At 44.8% G+C, this 20,811-nt stretch overlaps 3 protein-coding genes across 3 annotated transcripts; 1 reads left to right on the top strand and 2 right to left on the bottom strand.

Moving 5' to 3' along the window:
- Positions 1-733: 733 nt before the first annotated feature.
- LOC146496892 (uncharacterized) lies at positions 734-4,475 on the bottom strand. Its single transcript, XM_085141059.1, has 2 exons — positions 3,648-4,475; positions 734-3,076 (listed from the first exon to the last, which is right to left on the bottom strand). Exons 1-2 carry the CDS (start codon positions 3,817-3,819, stop codon positions 2,181-2,183), a joined length of 1,068 nt encoding a protein of 355 aa, XP_084997185.1. The 5' UTR covers positions 3,820-4,475; the 3' UTR covers positions 734-2,180.
- A 547-nt stretch (positions 4,476-5,022) lies between these two features.
- LOC146496890 (uncharacterized) lies at positions 5,023-19,609 on the top strand. Its single transcript, XM_085140330.1, has 6 exons — positions 5,023-5,361; positions 5,483-5,862; positions 15,234-15,300; positions 15,519-15,617; positions 18,878-18,985; positions 19,071-19,609. The coding sequence occupies exons 1-6, from the start codon at positions 5,319-5,321 to the stop codon at positions 19,457-19,459; spliced, it is 1,086 nt and encodes a 361-aa protein (XP_084996456.1). The 5' UTR covers positions 5,023-5,318; the 3' UTR covers positions 19,460-19,609.
- LOC146496891 (uncharacterized) lies at positions 5,482-13,547 on the bottom strand. Its single transcript, XM_085140886.1, has 2 exons — positions 13,291-13,547; positions 5,482-9,291 (listed from the first exon to the last, which is right to left on the bottom strand). Exons 1-2 carry the CDS (start codon positions 13,460-13,462, stop codon positions 8,291-8,293), a joined length of 1,173 nt encoding a protein of 390 aa, XP_084997012.1. The 5' UTR covers positions 13,463-13,547; the 3' UTR covers positions 5,482-8,290.
- Positions 19,610-20,811: the final 1,202 nt, after the last annotated feature.

The following is a 20,811-nucleotide window of genomic DNA, read 5'->3' as shown; positions in this document are numbered from 1 at the left end:
TAATGAAACACTGTGGGAGGATTCACATGAGCAGCAAATCCACATCAACCACAAACCAACATGAAAGCACATAAAAACACACAACAAACAAATAGCATTTATACAACACATGACTCTGAATAAAACTTTGGTCTTTATTAGTCTGAAGCTGCTTTTAGACTGAAACATGTTTTCAGGCAGTTCTTGAATCTGTATTTTGTCTGAAACGTTTCCCTCGTGTTACAGGACGACGCAGCGTCTCACCTGTGTGGATCCTCCGTGGTGATGGTGGAGACGATGATGAGCTCGCTGCATGTGTGGATCCTGACACAGAGTCTGTGGGAGCCTTTAAAGGTGAAGGACGGACCGTGAGCAGCTAAAGGTCAAAGGCCACTGCTGCAGGCTGGGCACTAAAACGTGTGTGTGCAGTTTATTTGTTCATTTCATCTTGGTGAGAGTTGCCATGGCAACCCAGTACAGAAGCCCAGGTTGGCCGTCACATTATACTGGTGTGACTACACACAACAGTACAAGAGTCACCACCAGCACCCCCTACAGGCCGAGCCCTGAATAACCTCTGTGGCTGACAGCAGCTCTGGTCCTGCAGGTTTCAGGCTGTGTGTCGACTTTTACTAAAGTAAATGTTCATGTGTGTTTAGAGAAAACTGCTTAGAAGCTTCCAACAAGGAGCCGACACAGATCTGTGTTTGTCCATGACTGAGGACGAGGCAGTTTAAAGAAGTCAAACAGACAGTTTTACAGGTTAAATACTTTATTTGATGCATGCATGAGATAAACAACAAGCAATAAAATCAACGACTGTATCCAACAGCTATAAATGCAGTAAGTCACAGTCGCTGCTTTCATCCACACCTGTGAGCTTGTGAATGAAAGCTGGAGGAAAGATGAAGCAAACTCCGCTTTCCTCGGCTCTGACAGGTTCCCACGGAGCAGGCTGGGCCTCGCGTGGGCCCTCGGGGAGGCCTCCAGACACCCCTGCAAACACCACCAGGTCCCGCCGCGGGAGCCGCCCGGTCCTGGCTGGGAGTCTGAAGCACACAGTCAGCACCTCCAGACTTTACACTTTATTACTGTCACAATGATCATGAGTTGTTTTAATATGAATGTTTTGCCTTAACCTCCCACCACCTCCAACACTGCTGTTGTTGCTCCTCAGGTGGATTCTGAAAAACCCCCAAAACAAATCTAACAATAAACTTGTGTAAACGAACAGAAATGAGCTCAAAAAGATTAAATATCCGTCCCTCTAAAGATCAAACAGCCTAAACAAACATTTTTTAACTTTTTCTATCTATTAAAGAACAAAAAGCTCCAACAGTTTGTTTCAAAGCATCAACAGTCTCCACATATTCGGCAGCACTGAGGAAAATCAGGTTATAATTCATTTACACTTAAACTCACTGAAGGCTTTGATGCCTGATCGTCATGGTGACCTCTCACTGTGGAAACACTGTGTGACGCTGAGCTCTGTGGTTTGTTCTGCGTCCATAAATGTTTTCTTTTATATTTAATCTGACTGACTTATTGAGACATTAATGATGGTTTTTGCTGTTCCCCATCCTGGAGAGCTTTCTCTGGGGTTAATCTCAAAAACCCAGCAGGGACGTGGACGTCCCCACAGCAACTCGTGAAAAGCGCCCGATGATTTCATTCAGTTTTATTTATACACCAAACACCAAATCACAACAACAGTCGCCTCAGAGCGCTGTATACTGTAGAGCCGACAATAATACATACAGAGAAAAACCCAACAATCACATGACCCCCTATGAGCAGCACTTTGGCGACAGTGGGAAGGAAAAACTCCCTTTTAACAGGAAGAAACCTCCAGCAGTTAAGTCACCGGGACTCGAGCGGACCCTGACGGACTCGCAGACTTGGGTGTTATTCCTGTTTCACACATACAAACACAGACTTTGGTCTTTGTGAGGACGTCATAGAGAATAATATGAGAGCCGCCTGCAGCACACAATGATCCAAATGATGGATGATCCCATAAAAACTATTAACTCGTCGGGTTTGTGCATCCCAAATTCCCCCTTTCAGGTTCCCACCCGTCACTCCTGAATATCTGAACTGGACGTTTTCATTCTTACACTGTGAGAATAACACTTCGAGCATCCTGGTGTGACAGGATTTTGTGTATAAGGACAGCTTTAAAGTACCTGTGACCAGCACCACTACTGGGACTCCTCCCCCGTGTGAATTTTCATGTGGCGCAACAAATGATTACTGCGTGTGAACATTTTCCCGCACGTTTGACAAGAATAAGGCCTCTCGTCCGTGTGAGTCCTCATGTGGCGCAGCAGATTGCTGCCTCGGTTAAAAGCCTTCCCGCACGTTTCGCAGGAATACGGCGTCTCTCCCGTGTGGACGGTCGTGTGTCTTTTGTATGTCGACAAGTCTGAGAATCTGTCCCCGCAGGTGTTACACAGGTAAGGCATCTCGCCCGTGTGCGTCCTCATGTGGACCATCAGATTACTCCTCACCGTGCAGCCTTTCCCACAGATTTTGCAGGAATACGGCTTCTCGCCCGTGTGCGTCCTCATGTGGACGGTCAGCGTTCCCCTCTGAGTGAAGCTCCTCCCACACGTTTCACAAGAATACGGCTTCTCACCCGTGTGGACTCTGTGGTGATCGATCATCTTGTACTTGTTCTTGAAGGCTTTCCCACAGAAGCCACAGGTTAACGACTTTTCCCCTGTGGCGGCGTTACACCGGCTCTCTGACACCGGAGAGTCTTCTGCGTTGCTGCTGTGACTTCTGGACGCTCCCGGATCTGCGCTCCCGACTCCTTCCTGGTCTCGGATCTCGGTTCTCTCGGCAGAGCTGCGAGAGAGGAGCTGATCGCTGTCCGGCTCTGATTCGCTGCGCTCGCTTTCCTCGTAAGTTTCAGTCACCATAAAAGTATCGATCTCCTCCTTCAGCACCAGCTGCTCTCCCTCCTGACTGCTGCACAGTTCCTCGGGTTCCTCTTTAATCTGCGGAGCTTCTGGTTCCTCCAGACTGGAGCTCCTCTCCTGCTGCTCAGGGAGAACCTCGTCCTCCTCCTTACAGACCGGCTGCTGTGGGACGTCTGGAGGGACAGAAAGAGACACGAAATCTGAGAAAAACAGTTCAGAGCAAATATGTTGTTTTGACCACTAATGAGGCTCCACAGAGTGAACATGTTGCCCTCCCACTCTGTGGAGTATTTTATTGCATCTTCAGGATGAGTCTGAACATGCAAAGGGTCAAAGGTCATGCCTCACATCTCTGCTGAAAACACAGACATGTTTTAACTCTTGCAGTGCCTTCAGCACCATCGGACTGGCTTTACTGGGTGGTGAGGTGACAGCGGTGCAGGTGGATGCCTCGCCGCACCTCCTCTCCACGACGTGCTGCACAGCAGGAGCCTCATTCCACAGGAAATACCTGAGTGGGCTTTACGCCTCCTCGCTGTGACACCTTTTCACGTCTAATATCTCGTTTTTATCACAAACAGTGTTGTTTAACATTTCATGTGCTGCACCTTGAACAGAGGACCTGATTTCAGTGTTTACATCACAGCTGAGCGTCTATAAGAAACCAGGTTAATAAAGTTTCCGGCTCTGACTCATTGATTGGCTCAGGTGGGAACAGAAGCTCCTCCCCTGCGTCAGGCTCACCTGTCTTGTGAAGCTGTGTTTCGGGTTTCCAGGTGATGCTCAGCAGCCTCTGCTGCCGGTCGATCACTTCCTCGTACTGGACGATCGTTTTTTCAAACTCCAGGAAGATCTCCTCGGCAGCAGCGGTCAGTCGCTCGGTGATAAACTCTCTCAGGTGCCGAACTGACGACATCGCGGCTCCGACAGCTCACAGATCCGGCGGAGAGACGACCACAGCTCCGACTTCCTGCTGAAGAACAATACTGGCAGCGTTTCCTCTTCACTTCCGCCTCGTGTCACAGGGAAGCTGTCCCGGTGGCTGGAAAACATGGAAGTGGTGCATTAGCGCCATCTGCTGGCGTGGAGTGTGGAGCAGCGCGTCACTGAGAAGAAGATGTTTCTTCACAGCTGTTTCCTGTTATGAACCATGTGCTGATGACTCATCTCTCCTGCTCCCCTCCGTCCTGTAACACCGTCATCCTTCCTTTTCCTCCACCCACTGCGTTTGCATCATTTCTGCTTCATCATCCTTCGTATGTCTGTGTCTGAAGCTGATGAGAGGCTCAGCTCTGTGCAGCTTTGCAGGCTGATCTACTGCTTCATTGCTTATTTACAGATTCTGTTGTGTTTGTTGGCTCTCTGTCAGGACGTCTGCTGACTTGTATCTTCAGTATATTGAACAGGTGACAGTTTCTCTGGTGTATAATGATCATGAACCTCAGGAACAATGAACACAAGCCCAGTTTGACTGATCTGCGTGTGCCAGTTTAAAGTAAAAGCTCTCCTTCTTTTCCAACACGGTGGCATCAGGACGTCTTCCTGGTAAAGCTGCTGTTCACAGATGTTTAAGCTGCTCTGACACGTCTGAGTCACAGTCCACACAAAGCTTTACATCCTGTTTTCCCAGAGTGGTTCAAAGTGTCCGTGACCCTGGAGACGCTCTCCTCTGACCTGTGGAGGCGTTTCTGCACTTAAAACAGTGACGTTCGCTTCCACATCTTTTAAATGTCTCCAGATATTACAAAACTATTGCCGGTAGGAAGAATATTTATTCTACACATCAAACACTAACTTGACCATCATAGATTCATTTTCAACCTAAACTTCAGAATACTCTAAGTTTGAGCTCACATGAAGTAGAAAGATCAACTACTTTGAATCTGTTGTGATGTTTTTGGTGCTCCTCGTCTTAAAAATGATATTTCTCAATGTTTGTTGCTTTGAATTCGTGCTGCAAAAACGTGCAAAACTCACTTAAATACATTTTCTTTGCTTTGACAAAAACAACTGTAAAACATGACAAGTCACATGTTCTGGAGCCTTCTGATGATGTCACGCTTAAACCTCAAATGATCTAGAAAAATATCTGACCCTGAGTCTCACTTTAAGCATGAGAAGCATCAGTGATGAGAACATTTGGCTCGTTGTGCACACAGTGCAAAGTGCTCCATCCTCCCTCCTCACAGTGATTCAAATGCTGCTAACAGTCTGTGAACCAGGAGGAAGAGGAAGTGAGAGAAGTGAAGCTCAAAGAGGAGACCGAGGGCGACATCATCCAGTAGGCGGTGCTCTCCTTCTGCACTGTGTTCAACCATTGTGTCAATAATAAGTGCTGCTGTGAAGAGAACAATTCTCAGACTGAATGTTGAACATCAGCTAGTTTCTCCTGTTGATTTAAACCTTGTTGTACAGATGGAACATTGGCTGTGGATTATTCTTGCTGCTCTTTTCTTTGGTGAGATACAAACATCAACATGTTTCCTCTGCTTAAATAAATGTGTTTGTCTGATTAATGGTGAGTTTTTAATCATGTTTATTGATCCATGTCTTCCTCTGCATGTTCTGTTCTTCCTCAGAGTGTAAAGGAGAAGACAAAGTGATCCAGGAACAAGGAGATGTCATTGCTGCTGAAGGAGACACAGTTACACTTGGATGTAGATATGAAACATCTGATCCATATCCATATTTGTTCTGGTACAAACAAGAAATAAACGACTTTCCAAAGTATGTTTTACTGCGTGGCTCTTCAGGAACAGCAGGAAACGCTCAAGAGTTCCCAAAGAACAGATTTGATGCTGAACTCAACAAGACATCAGTTCCTCTGAAGATCCAGAAGCTTCAGCTGTCTGACTCTGCTGTGTACTACTGTGCTGTGAGGCCCACAGTGACAGGAAACAGCAAAACTCTGTACAAAAACCTTTGGAGCAAAGACAACAGAATACTCCACAACATCCACTAGAGGGAGCCACACACTGTTAAACCTCTGTGGTCTGTCAGGCAGAGTCTAGTTTCTCTTCACTCGTCTGGCACAGCTGTGACGAGTTTTGGAGGCAATACCTCGTCCACCCGAGACAGCAGCAGCCAGAAGAGCAGAGCTGCTTCAAATCATCGCACAAAAACATTTTTCATGCCTGTACTTTGAGTTTACCTCTGAGGATGCAGATCACAACTCTACAAACATTTAATGCAGCAGAACAAAGAGGCAGCACACAAACCTGCTACACTGTGAGGTCTGTTGTGTCTTCAGCTCCGCATCCTGATGAACTCGAGTTATCAACACTTTAGGCCAAAACAATGTTTATTTCTGAAGAGCTTTTTACAACAGCAGGTTGAACATGGTCTTCATCTCGTTAGAGTTGCCTCTGAAGATGTAGTGTGAACACAAAACGTCCTTCAAACAGAAGCCAGGGAGCTGGAGACGCTCCTCAGCTTCGACGCTCAATCCACAAATAACCGAGACAATAACACAGACTTCAGTCAAACATGAGAACGTGACACGAACTGATGGACGACCTCACGTCTGTGCGGTCAGGAAGGAAACCAGCTGACGCGCTGCTTCTCCACCTGTCCGGCTTTTAGATTTGCATGATTAGACATTAATGTAGCCGTGAGGACGCCACAGAAGCTGCAGAAACACGCAAACAGGAAACACTGACAGCTTTATCGTACGGATATTATATGAATTACATCTGTGCACAGAGCAGGCAGGGTCAGCTTTTATAGCAAACTAATGAATAATTACAGTCATGTCCACTGACGCACAGCGACTCACAACAAACGCAAACATGAAAAGTGTAGCACACGTGTGTGAGACAGCTGCTGCTGAGCAGACACAAAGAAACGTGGAGACTTCTTCTGTGGTTTGAAATATTTACAGTTCGTAGTGTCTGTGCAGGCGCACTGACAGCACCGCGGCTGTTTCTCTAATAAATACAATCTGAACTATTAGTGTATGAAACAAGTAACAAGCTAACAGTCGTGTTACTGAGGTCTGCTGTAATCTGTGATCTAACCCATGCAGCGTTTGTTTCAGCGAGCGCGGCGGGGAAATAACGAGCCCTTCGTGGCTGCACAGGCAGCACGACCTGCCCAGAAATGTAAAATATCAAAATCTTTGCTTTGATCTTCAGCTGTGAGTCGGGGTTTTGTAGATTAACGTGGGGAACACACGCCAACTTAAATCTTACACTCTGTCCTGACATCATTCACCTTCTGTTACTCTATTTAACCACGTACAAAAACAAGATGGCAGAGCCTGCAGAGGCAGCAAGTCAAGACTACATCATAGTTAGGGCTGTGCAATATGACGAAATATATCGGACGTTGAAATGTTATTAAATAAGCTATTGTTTGTTTGTATATTCATAATACTGCAGTAAAATCCAGTGTTTATGGTGATACGTTCTCGTGGTTTGGCCACCACGTGGATGCACAGAGAATCCCAGCATGACCAGAGAAGACGAGGCAGAACCAGGAAGCTCAAACAGACGGACCAGTCCAAACAAATCCAGGACCGTAGTCCTAAACCTCGGGCCGCCGCTGTAACACGGACATGGTTTGGTTATGGTGCAGAGCTCAGACTCAAACACAGCAAACCTCTTCAGCCACAGAGAATCACGTGACAGAGTGTGGACAGAGTTTACGGACGAGAAGCAAAAACGAGCCGTCGGTTCACAATGAACCTCAAACATCAGAACAGGCTCCTCCCCGCAGCACGCCGTCTAATAAATACGCAAAGAAACAACTTCTATCTAACACGGTTAAAACTCGACGCCCAGCTGGAAACACTTCCCACAGGTCGAGTGTCCCGAGATTCACAGAGTTTACAGAAAAAGCTCTATGTTGTGATATTTATCGTTATCAGGATGAGAAACGTCTTCTATCAGGAGATTCTGGTCATATCGCACAGACCTCATCACATCTGATTCAGTGCTGCTAACGAGTACACATCTTTCTCTTCATGCTGACAAACAGAAACAAACTCCTGCTGCCTCTCTCGGTTTCATATCTTCTTATTTCTGAAACAAACACAGGTCAGCGTCTAGAGCAGGGGTCCCCAATCCCAGTCCACGAGGGCCGGTGTCCCTGCAGGTTTTAGATCTCACCCTGGGTCAACACACCTGAATCACATGATTAGCTCCAGGCCTCTGGAGAACTTCAAGACGGTTATTTATCGATGTAAATCAGCTGTGATGGATCAAGGACATCTAAAACCTGCAGGACACCGGCCCTCGTGGACTGGGATTGGGGACCCCTGCTCTAGAGTCTGTGTTAAAGCTGTAAAGTGCGCCTCCTAGCTGGTTGCCCACGTATCTTTAAATAAATACATTAGCGTGGTCACCGGTGCGAACAGAGAAAACAACGAAGGTGACAGGAAGCCGACCTCACAGAGAGTCTTTTCCCACAGAAATGTCCGACTTCAGCGTCTCAGCTGTGTGAGTTTTCATGTGCACCAACAAACCACCATTTTTACTGAAACTCATCCCGCAGATTTTACAGGAGTATGGCTTCTCGCCGGTGTGAATTCTCATGTGCACCAACAGGGTACATTTTTTAGTGAAACTTTTCCCACAGGTTTTACAAGTATACGGTCTCTCGCCCGAGTGGATTCTCATGTGGACCAACAAACTGCCGCGCTCCGTAAAACCTTTCCCGCACGTTTCGCAGGAGTACGGCTTCTCGCCCGTGTGCACCGCCTTGTGCTTTTTAAGCGCCGACAAGTAACAAAACCGTTCGCCGCAGGCGTTACAAACGTACGGCTTCTCGCCCGAGTGGATTCGCATGTGCACCAGCAGACTACCTTTTCGAGTGAAACTGTTCCCACACGTTTCACAAGAATACAGCTTCTCCCCTGTGTGAACTCTCATGTGGCCCAGTAAAGTGCTATTTTTAGTGAAACTTTTCCCGCACGTTTTGCAGGAGTACGGCTTTTCGCCCGAGTGGACTGCCATGTGTCTCTTAAATGCTAACGGGTCACTAAAAGGCTTAAAGACCTTTCCACAAACATTGCATTTTAGAGATTTGGTGACTATGTCGGTGTTACACGGACTCTCTGATGTGGGAAAGATTTCTGCGTTGCTACTCTGACTTATGTTTCTAGTGGCAGTTGAAGTAGAATCGAAACTCTCGCTTCCTTCCTGATCTCGGCTTTCGTATAGAAGAGAGCTGCGAGAGCCGAGCTGGTCGCTGTCCAGGTCGGGTTCACTGAGATCGCTGTCGTCATAGGTTACAGTCACCATAAAGGTATCAGTCTCCTCCTTCAGTGCTCGCTGCTCCCCGTCCTGACTGATGCACAGTTCCTCCTGCTCCTCTTTAACCTGTAGAGACTGTGTTCGGTTCCTCTGCTGAACCTCCTCCTCCTCACAGACATGTTGCTGTTGGAGGTCTGAAGGCACAAATGGAGACACACAAACAAAAAGTTGTCAGAGAAATTCACCTGAGCCAACAGTGTGAACATGACAGACGCCTCAGGCGGCACGATTACCCCTGCAGAAGCACCGACTGCATTTTACTTTGCCGATGAGTTCATATTAGGGATGCAACGATACCAATTTTTTTCAAACCGATACGATACCGATACTTGGATCTGAGTACTTGCTGATACTGAGTATAAAAACCGATACTTCTACCACACACACACACACACACACACACACACACACACACACACACACACACACACAAATGTGTGTGTGTGTGTGTGTGTGTGTATGTGTGGAAGACAGGTTTTATTTTATTCTCTGCCGATAAAAAATAAAATTGTACTAAAAATGACCACAAAAAAAATTTGAAAAATAAGCACTTCTGTTAAATTATTGCAGAGTCTCCACATTGTAATTTAACAAAATATCACTGAACTATTGGCACTGTCTCGAGCTTTCAGAATAATAAATAAACACTTCTGTTTGGAATCAAATAAATACAAATTAGGTTTGAGAATAAAATAAACTTTTAAATTATTGCAGAGTGTCCAATTTCATATCGCAGCTCGAGTATGCTGAGAAGAATCCTATGTTTTCCACGACCGGCATTGGCTGGTCGTCCAGAGCGATAAAATGAGTCAGAGCCTCTGTTATTTTAACTGCCCGTGGATTTTCTCTTGACATTTTTCATCGCTTTTCCAAAACCTGAGTTAAAGTTGGCTGTTCCACACTGCTGACATTTTGTTTAGCCTAGCTACAGCAGCCTCCAGTTTCTCTTTTTTTATCTGGAGCCGCCAGTCTCACTCGCCTAACCCTGTGCCTGTTTAGCGCGGGATGTCCCCCTAGTGGCCAATCTAAAAAACTACAACAGAAATGACAATCCACCCTCTGATTAATGAAATAAGTTGGTATCGGTTCATGGTATCGGTTAACTTTTACGAGTACGAGTACACACACATTTTACAGTATCGGCCCCGATACCCGATACCAGTATCGGGCATCGGTGCATCCCTAGTTCATATACAAACAAAAGTCACTTTTCAAGGCAAACAAATATTTATTCAACAATTTCCCCCAAACAGCACCAAGTTAGAGGATCTGACGGAGGCGCAAAAATCTAGCTGAACATGAGCTGCTGACATATTTTCCTTCACCAAACAAAAGCAGCTTGAACAACACAAATGTTTCCATCATGTTGCTGCATGTTTGGAACACCAGACAACAGGAAATCGACTTTAGCCACGTTGGCTTCGTTAGCGTCTTTGAAATGTTCAGCCGGGTCGCTTGTGTGTGACTGTTTGACCTGCCACTGTGTGGACCAGCTCGTTATCAGGCATCAGAGCGACTGACCGGCTGTTCTTTGCTGTTCTGCTTTCACACTCAGTTCTCTCCTCAGCACCACAGACAGAACAACATCTGCATCGCTGCAGATCTGTCACTCTCCTGCTCCGTTCCCGAACTCGTGCACAAGGCATCAAGATAAACACTGACAGACCTCAGCTTGGCAGGAACTTGAACTCCCTGACCTGGAGGGGTCGCTCCTCCTCTTGTCGACTGAGCTCAGATCTTTTTCCTGCTGCTTCACTCAGCTGTGAACAAACCCACTGCAAGCTAAAAGTCAATTCAATTCAATTTTATTTATATAGCGCCAAATCACAACAAAAGTCGCCTCAAGGTGCTTCATAGATACAGAGAAAAGCCCAACAATCATATGACCCCCTATGAGCAGCACTTTGGCGACAGTGGGAAGGAAAAACTCCCTTTTAACAGGAAGAAACCTCCAGCAGAACCAGGCTCAGGGAGGGGCGGGGCCATCTGCTGTGATTGGTTGGGGTGAGAGAAGGAAGACAGGATAAAAGACATGCTGTGGAAGAGAGACAGAGATTAATAACAGATATGATTCAATGCAGAGAGGTCTGTTAACACATAGTGAGTGAGAAAGGTGACTGGAAAGGAAAAACTCAATGCATCATGGGAATCCCCCGGCAGCCTACATCTATTGCAGCATAACTAAGGGAGGATTCAGGGTCACCTGGTCCAGCCCTAACTATATGCTTTAGCAAAAAGGAAAGTTTGAAGCCTAATCTTGAAAGTAGAGATAGTGTCTGTCTCCTGAATCCAAACTGGAAGCTGGTTCCACAGAAGAGGGGCCTGAAAACTGAAGGCTCTCCCTGCCTAGTCACCGTCTAATGCAGTGTTTCCCATCCACTGTGGGACAAAGGTGTGCTGTGAGAAATTATTTAACTTCAATTAATTGGTCCAAAAAATAAAAACATTTAATAATTACTGGAAATAATAAAATCATTTCTGGGCATCTGTGCTTTCAATGAGGTGACTGGTAGAGCAATTACTCTTTCATGTCAGTGGGTAGCGCAATATGACCTTATTGAGTTAAGCCAATAGAATCAGTGATGCGCACGCTACGTGGAAGCTGCAAGACGTACAACAAAGATGGATAAATATTTGAAAAGAAGAACTGCAGAGTCCGGACTGGACCCTGGATAAAATTATAATCCAGAAGACGAGCAAAGCAAAAACGGTGAGTTTGAGGCAAAACAGCGAAAGTTATCTTTTGTTTGAATTTAGCTTCGGTGGAGATCCGACTGCACTGACTCGAAGCTCTCAAACAGTGCCGCGGGCCCAAGCAGGCTTTAACGTCATCTCCGTACAAAACAGCCCTCAAACAAGAACACGGACTATTTTGTTCGTGAACTCGCTGAGAAACGGGAAACTTTAATGAGAAAAACACAAAGGTGAAGATGCAGAGACGTGAATACTACCTGCCTGCAACGCCACTGTGAATGAGATGCTCGCCCTGACGTGGTTAAAGAAAGTCTCAGACGTATCGATGACACGTCTGCAGACATTGAAACTGTGGTTTGGGAAAAGATGCGCATCAGTGTGTTTGCAGCGCAGCTTGATGAGTCCACGGACATTAGTGGACATTCCCAACACTTGGCCAATGTGCGTTTTGTGGATGGAGACTCCATCAGGGAAAACTTTCTGTTTTGCAAACAACAGGAGAGGAAATTTTTCAGGTTACATCCAGATATTTGAACAAAGAGGACTGAAGTGGGAAAACTGCACGAGTGCCTGCTCTGATGGAGCAGCATACACCCAGATGTTACTGTTACGCACTGTTTTCTGCACCGTGAGGCGCTCGCTGCCAAGACTTTACCAGCAGACCTAGGTCCTGTGTTGGGTGATGTTGTGCACATCGTAAACTTCATCAAAACTTTGTTAAATTTGGGTCTTCAATTCCTGCCAGAATATCATCTTTGTGTTCATCTAGTCAGGACCAGGTTTCACACTGACGACTAACTTGCCATTATATGTACTGCATCAGGCTACAGTGTGTCATTTTGCAACAAGCCTGGTTGCCCTCGTGCAGCTTTTTATGGGCCGTGGCCCCCCAGATACTCGCTCCAGGCCCGGCTCCAGGATGGGGCCTGGTACAGGTACACAAACCCCTCCAGCACCACAAAAAGCTGCTGATTCACACACAGACAGAACAGGTGTGTTTAGATGAAGATAAACTGAACTGGTTTCAAACAGTCCTCAGCACAGCAGCAGATCACAGCGCTGAGGACGAGCAACAGCCTGGAGATCACATTAATATTTTATTATTGCACAGCGACTTCATGTTTCCAACGTTTGTTTGCAACTTTCACAAGTGCAACAGGAAACACACATTTATAGAAACGTTATATTTATATGTATAAACTCCATCTGGAATAAATAATGAACTCTGAAGCTCGATTTTTGATGTTTTCCAACTTTGACAGCAAAAATAAAGAAACTGATCGAGTGATCCAGGTCAGAGAAAAGCTGCTGTTTGAATGGAGCGCAGTGCAGTCCTGTCCTCTGTTTGCTCTTTGTTAGCTCACATCTCCAAAAAGTCCTCACAATCAGAAACGTCCCGCAGAGCTGTGATCAGGATCCTCCCTCAGAGGGACACTCACCTGTCCTGTGCAGCTTGATTTCGGGTTTCCAGGTGATATCCAGCAGTCTGCGCTGACGGTCGATCTCTTCCTCGTACTGGACGATCGTTTTTTCAAACTCCAAGAATATTTGTTCAGCAGCAGCAGTTAGTCGCTCGTTGATAAACTCTCTCAGATACTGAACTGAAGGCATTGTTGCTGCCACAGCTCACACACTCAGCTCACACAACAACACACTTCCTGCTCAGTCAATAAAGCTAACGGCACTTCCGCTTTTTCCTGGTTTACTTCCGCCTGGTGCCGCACGGTGCCGCTCCGCCAGAGGAGCACAGTTACTTTTCTTTCCTCCTTCGACATCGTCTGAAAAACAAGTTATTTCGATCACGTCATGTTCTGAACATCACTCATATTAAAAACAAGAGTCCCACCAATTATACATTTTAAACGTTTTTCTCAGGTTCAAACCTTTAGCTCCGATCACAAAGTCATGAATGCGAAATGCTGTTTGTCATCAGCTCTTTTCATATTTACAACCTCAGTCAGCTGGACAAACATCACGGCTCAGGCTCAGTCATTAAAGCGACAAAGCAGATAAGATGAGAAGCATCATTCAACCAAATCACCAGGACTTAAAGTATGGACCAAACCATAAACTTATGTTCCCTGTTCAATAAATGTGATTCTTTAATAGACTGTGTCTATTTTGTTTTTTTATACGAACCCCCTGACATTGTGTTTGCTATTTCTGTATTTTGTGCTTTGTCAATAAAGCGTATTCAAAAGAAAAAAGTATGTTTTTGCATTCAGTCTATTGTTTGTGTGTTTTTGACACCGTTTCCCCAGCTTTGGAAAACACGCTCACAGCGCACAGGTGAAGCTGCAGGTACACAAACTGTAAAGCAGGTGGGAAAGGTTCTGATGTTCTTCTATTCCCCCAGGACGTTAAAGGATCCTCTGATCGTGGCATGTTTCTCTCCTCCAAGTAGCGCTGGACCTCAGTGATGGAGTCCGCTCAAAATGCTCCATTTCGCTATGGAGAGATGTGGATTTTTATTTTTTGTAGAGAGATGTTGTTTTTTTCTTTGCCAGAGTAATTTTGTTTTTTGGGTGGCGACTCATTCCGTTGGCAAATGCGGATGCGGCACCTTTTAAACACCGTTTGGCGCGTTGGCAGTGCGCTGTATCGATCACGTGACTTTTTATTAAAGCGACGCACGCACCGATACAGGCTGCGCTCTGTGAGCTGGATGCGCCGGTGCGTCAGTGTTGCTGCCTATCGCTGCCTTTCAGAGATAGCAGTCCATGTGTGTCTTTCCTTTGTTCATTATTCAATAATCCCTCCTCTGAACCTTCCTCCCCCCCGCCCCCCTCCCCGTGGACATCATGTTTCCTCCTTAACATCATCTGCAGCCCTTTGTTGCAGCTGCTGCAGGTCTCTTTCTCAGTTTTCTATTTAATGAGTGAAAAGCAGCTCTGCTGGTTTGAGATCAGCTGACTGACTTTGGTCACTGAAGAATTTTTCTTACCAAAACCACTTTATGCACTTTACTTGTCTTTTTACTGTTGCTGAGCTGATCAGTGCATTCCTTCTTTTTAAGGACGGACAGATTGTTGATCTCCTAAAGTTAGTGCTCCATCCCTGATAAGCTTATTTGGCTGCAACTCATCAGCACAACAATGGAAAACTGAGTCTTCTTAGATTTATGATCCAACATGGCACCAATGAGCAGAGAAAATGTCAAAAATATCAAAACAAATTAAAAGTCCACCGTTGAGCAGTGGCTGAGTTCTCTGGTCTCTCTGAAATTTGAACTTCTTACAGCCAATCTTCTGACTTCCCCACCTTTAAAAGTCCAAAAGTGCGCTGAGAGCAAAACAAAGGTTAAAAACACTGGAGGTTTCTGAGTTTGTGCTGAAAGCTGTAACATGTGTTGAGGTTTGGTTTTGGTGTTTGTAACATGCAGAGATATGAGAGGAGGAAGAGGCTGAAGGAGGAGCAACACTGTCACGGAGCAGAAAAGGACTCCCACTGTCAGATACATTCAGTATGTGAAGCATACAGAACAGATAGTGTGTGGAAGATGCTGTCACTGCATTACTGGCTCATGTTTCCTTTGTTTGTGATCACACTAACAGGTCGGTTAAAGCAGGAAGAAGAAATGTCTTTAAAGGATCTGTTTGCTAGAAATCACTGGAACAGGCGCTCACAGTTTAACGTCGTCTTTAACAACATTTATCTCTTCCTTTAGGTGTCAGCTGTGATCAACTCACTGCAGTCAAGGATGAAGAGTCCACTTTAGAAGGAAACACTCTCACTCTGTCCTACACCTATCCCAAAATTTCTCCTGGTGATGACTTTTTTTGGTATCAGCAATATGCAGGAAAACCACCAGAGTTCCTCTTCTACATATCAGGGATGAATATTTCAAGACAGTCAGAGTCTCTGAAATCAGCTGCAAGATTCTCCACAAAACTGTCTGGAAAAAACCGTCTGGACCTTCAGATCTCCTCTGCTGCAGTGTCTGACTCTGCTGTGTACTACTGTGCTGTGAGGCCCACAGTGACAGGAAACAGCAAAACTCTGTACAAAAACCTTTGGAGCAAAGACAACAGAATACTCCACAACATCCACTAGAGCAGACGTTCCCAAAGTGTGGGGCCCGCCCCCTAGGGGGGGCGCAGAGCCATTGCAGGGGGGGCGCGGCATGAAAAGGGAAAAAAACAAAAAAAAACAACAACGCTTGGACACTGCTAGCACGGGGCGCCCACACAAACGCAAAGCAGGAGATGAAGCATAGCTGAATATGTTTCCAAACCAACTTCATTCTAAGCCAAAGACTAGAAAACACGGTGAAGCATATCTTCCCTTTGATTTCACCTGCACAAGTGCCGAGGTAGGTCTCCCTGCAGGATTGGTTTTCCCTTTGTCGGGAGCAGCGCTGGGCTGTTTAAATCACGGACAAACAGGATCCCACATTCTTGATTTGTAGTTCACAAACACTTGTTGTAATGACTAACTACTCCTGACATTTTGGAGATGTTAGCTCTTTATACATTAAAGTTACAGCGGGATACAAATAATATCAGGCTGATCCTGCCACGATTTGTTCCCCCGGTTCAAATCACGGACAAACAGCATCCAACAGTTGTTTATGTTTTTGAACCCATTTTGCAGAGGGATTTTTTGAAAAATGTATTGATAGCAATGTTGAATATTATTACACAGGAAAAAAAACAACTACATGTAAAATAATTACACCGTGACGCCTCTGCCTTTCTAAATGGAGGGACAGTAACTGCGTGTATATGTAAGCGTGTAAAACCTGCAGATAGTCAGATTAACAGTATTTCGTCTCTATCTGCCATTCTGCAATTCATCTCATGTAAACAATAACGTGGCACACAGCGTGACGTGAAAACAGGCACATACCTTTGACGTTGCATGACGAACTCTATATTCCTCGTCCACACATAAACGCAAAAAAGGAGTTTTAAAAAAATCTCCATTCTCGGTGATTCGAAACGCCGTTTATGTGTGGATGAAACAGCTGCGTTTTCAAAAATACCCGTGTAGGTGCCGACGTAGCGTAAAAGACTTTATTAGTTTATTTTCTTACTACCTGTAATTTATTGCAGATTACTTGTATTTGCTTAATTGTTTACTAAATGTTTGAGGTGTGAAATAAACCGCAATGGAGCAAAATATGGGTGTGTGTGGTTGGAGGATGTGTTCTTGCGTGCGTGCGCGCGCGAGGTGGGGCGCGAACATTTTTCTTGTAAAACAAGGGGGGCCCAGCAAAAAAAGTTTGGGAACCACTGCACTAGAGGGAGCCACACACTGTTAAACCTCTTTTTACTTTTTCAGTTTCCACAGACTTCACTATTTTGTGGGCCCTGCCCACAAAAGTCAAGTTCAACCAATGAGATGATTTCTGTCTGCAGAGCAAAAAGTTTCAAGATATAAAAGCACAACCTGGTGAATCTGCTGCAGTGGAAGAACATTGTTCATGTGCTGTCTGTCTGGCTTCAGCAGCTCAAAGACATGTTGCTGCACCTCTTTTTGTTTTCATCTCACTTCATAGGTGAACTTTTGTCTCTTTTCTCAGAACGCAACATTTCTTTCTCTGCTCTGAACTCTGTGCTAGAAATGAATCATTGGTCTGGAGGATTTTAGATCTTTACTTCTGTCCTACTTTTCCTCATTTCTACTGTCTTCTCCTCTCAGCCTCATGAACAATGTTAGTCTGATGGCTTCATTTCCTCTACTTTTTCCAGGACTAACAAGTGGAGACTCAATCACTCCTCAACGAGATAAAGTCACTGCAGCAGAAGGAGAATCTGTCACACTCACATGTAAATATCAGACAGGTTATAGTAGTGCTTACCTTCACTGGTACAAACATCATTCTGACCTTCAGGCTCCTCAGTTTATTCTGTGGAAACAAGGAAAAGGAGGCAGTGACAAATATATTCCCGATAAACGATATGGATCAGAAACATCAGATCGATCAACTAATCTGACCATAGCAGCCCTAACCCTGGCAGACACAGCTCTCTACTACTGTGCTCTACAAACACAGTGATACAAAGTGTAGAAGAGGCTGTACAAAAACCTGAACACAGATATCTGACTACTCTTCAAAGAGGAGGGAAGTGGTATTCAAAGCACAGCTTCATATCAGATGGATTCTGCTAATTCCTGTTTTATCAGAGTCACTGTGGTTACAGCTGCTAATGAAACACTGTGGGAGGATTCACATGAGCAGCAAATCCACATCAACCACAAACCAACTGCAGGAACGTTCAGACATGAAGACATTTTATTCCTTATTTAGTGATGATGTTTGTAAAAAGCATCAGAAGTCAAATAAAGTAACTAGTAATAAACTCCCAACATTGTTGGTGCATTAATGATGTTTTACAGCTGAAAGATTTACTTTGTTATTCTCACATTTTCTCCTGCATGGTTTAAACTTTTCCTTATTTTTTTATAAGAATCACCTCTTTGTGTTTTTTCTCGATGATGTCATAGGTACAGTTTCTCCTCTGTGTTCTGATTGGACAATTAAAGCAGCGCCATCATTGATGGTATCAGATCCATTTCACACGTTGTTGAAGTTCAGTTTGAAGTCACTTTAAGTCTCAAAGCTTCACTTTAACCTGCAAAGACCAACAATGTCTCATTTCCTGCTGACTCTTCTCCCCACACTGCACCACTACACCGGATATCAGGACTCCACACTCTCCAAATTCCCAGTGTTAAAATTCAGTCATGAAACATTTTGGCAGATACAAGAAGGTTTTTCTACTGTTTTCTCTTCTTCAGTTTTTAAAGATGAACATGATGATCCACACTGACACACATTCATATTCTTTGGTTCACTGGATTAAAACGGAGCCTCTGCTCTTTATTTATCCTGTGATTGTTTCTCGACTCACAGTTCAGTCTGTTAAACCTGCAACAGCAGCAAATCTCCACTGAAAGCAGCAGAAAGACGTGCTGAGTGTAAAGCTGTCAGCAGGGGGAATAACACAAGGCTGTGAATGAGTCCTGTCACTGTGATCAGGCTCCTCCTTCTAATCCACCAACTTAGTGTTGATGAAGACTAAACAGAGAGATCACAGCTTCTTTATACTTGCTGTAGCTCACAGTTACTCTACACTGCAGATATGACGCCTCTGTTCATCTCAGTGCTGCTGGCTGCTATGTGCCTCGGTATGAACACAACTCTGTTTCTTTGATATCAACATTGACATGATTCTTTAACAGCACACTGATACTGTTTGTTGGTGTTTTACAGAATGCAGAGCACAAAAAGACAACGTGCTGCAAGCAAAAGGAGAAGAGACTGCTGCTGAAGGAGGCACAGTAACACTTGGCTGTCAGTATGAGAGCAGTGGAACAAATAATTATCTCTTCTGGTACAAACAGGATGGAAACAACAGCCCCAAATTCATCCTGATGCGCTATAGTGGGGATCAAGGAAACACAGCAGACGAGTTCAAGGAGAGATTTTCCTCCACACTGGATTCCAGCAGCAGATCAGTTCCTCTGAAGATCCAGAAGCTTCAGCTGTCTGACTCTGCTGTGTACTACTGTGCTCTGCAGCCCACAGTGACAGGAAACAGCAAAACTCTGTACAAAAACCTTTGGAGCAAAGACAACACAATACTCCACAACATCCACTAGAGGGATCCACACACTGTTAAACCTCTGATTCTTGTGTCATTGGACTGATGACAAAGACAACAGAGAAATGAAGCAGTAAAGATCAGAGACAGAGACAGAGCTGCTGTGGAAGCACAAAACTATTTGATTGGCTCAGCTAATACACTGGCCCCGCCCACTGAAGTAGAGCTCATCCAATGACATTATTTGTTGGTCATTGTGCTGCAGTGGAAGAACATTGTTCATGTGCTGTCTGTCTGGCTTTAATAACTCCAAAGACATGTTGCTGCACCTCTTTTTGCTTCTATCTCACATTATAGGTGAGTTTAAGAACAGGATTAAAGTTTAGTTGAAGCTGCTGCATTAAGCAGATATACAGACTGCATTTCACTACTTTTCTTCTTTCTTTTTCCAGGACTAACAGCTGGAGACTCAATCACTCCTCAACAACCTGAAGTCACTGAAACAGAAGGAGAATCTGTCAAACTCACATGTAGCTATGAGACAAGTGATGATACTCCTTGGCTTCACTGGTACAGACATGATTCTGACCTCCAGGCTCCTCAGTTTATACTCTGGAAAGGAGCAAAGGACAGCAGTGGTGATGAATATATTCCTGATAATCGATATGGATCAGAAACAACAGATACAACAACTAATCTGACCATAGCAGCCCTAACCCTGGCAGACACAGCTCTCTACTACTGTGCTCTACAAACACAGTGATACAAAGTGTAGAAGAGGCTGTACAAAAACCTGAACACAGATATCTGACTACTCTTCAAAGAGGAGGGAAGTGGTATTCAAAGCACAGCTTCATATCAGATGGATTCTGCTAATTCCTGTTTTATCAGAGTCACTGTGGTTACAGCTGCTAATGAAACACTGTGGGAGGATTCACATGAGCAGCAAATCCACATCAACCACAAACCAACTGCAGGAACGTTCAGACAGAAAACACAAAAGCAAATCAAAACAGTGAAACGTGGTCGACGGCTCAGTAATCTGAGAGTCTGTAACCTGGAAATGATCAAAGTATGTAGGTCAGGTTTTGGATGATTGTCTGAGAATGTTTGGTGGATGTTTAATGGACTGATTTCAATATAACACAAAGCAGCAGTGTTTTCATCTCCAAACCTTCAGCATGTCTGCTTTTGAAAAATATGAAAACGCTAACTCTTTATTGTCATTGCACAGTCAGACATAGTACAGTAGTACAATGAAATTGGAAAACTGTCCTACGTCGGCACTACATGTAACACAACATGACACGACACATCACAACGCCACACAAACAACACAACACAGTATATTAACTTAGTAATAAAAAAGAAGAAGTGTATTTGTATTGCACTGTGTTATTATTGCACACT

Source organism: Neolamprologus multifasciatus, chromosome 18 (assembly GCF_963576455.1).
Source record: "Neolamprologus multifasciatus chromosome 18, fNeoMul1.2, whole genome shotgun sequence".
Taxonomy (NCBI): domain Eukaryota; kingdom Metazoa; phylum Chordata; class Actinopteri; order Cichliformes; family Cichlidae; genus Neolamprologus; species Neolamprologus multifasciatus.
The sequence above is the reverse complement of the archived record's forward strand: the minus strand, read 5'-3'. Positions and strand labels throughout refer to the sequence as shown.

Bases quoted from the DNA above. Each gene is read 5' to 3' on its own strand.
- LOC146496892 (XM_085141059.1), bottom strand. From the start codon at position 3,819: ATGTCGTCAGTTCGGCACCTGAGAGAGTTTATCACCGAGCGACTGACC. The intron at 3,077-3,647 runs GTGAGCCTGACG...CTGTCCCTCCAG, and splicing joins AACACAGCTTCACAAGACAG to ACGTCCCACAGCAGCCGGTC.
- LOC146496890 (XM_085140330.1), top strand. From the start codon at position 5,319: ATGGAACATTGGCTGTGGATTATTCTTGCTGCTCTTTTCTTTG. The intron at 15,301-15,518 runs GTCAGATACATT...CTCTTCCTTTAG, and splicing joins AGCAGAAAAGGACTCCCACT to GTGTCAGCTGTGATCAACTC. The intron at 18,986-19,070 runs GTATGAACACAA...GGTGTTTTACAG, and splicing joins GCTGGCTGCTATGTGCCTCG to AATGCAGAGCACAAAAAGAC.
- LOC146496891 (XM_085140886.1), bottom strand. From the start codon at position 13,462: ATGCCTTCAGTTCAGTATCTGAGAGAGTTTATCAACGAGCGACTAACT. The intron at 9,292-13,290 runs GTGAGTGTCCCT...TTGTGCCTTCAG, and splicing joins AATCAAGCTGCACAGGACAG to ACCTCCAACAGCAACATGTC.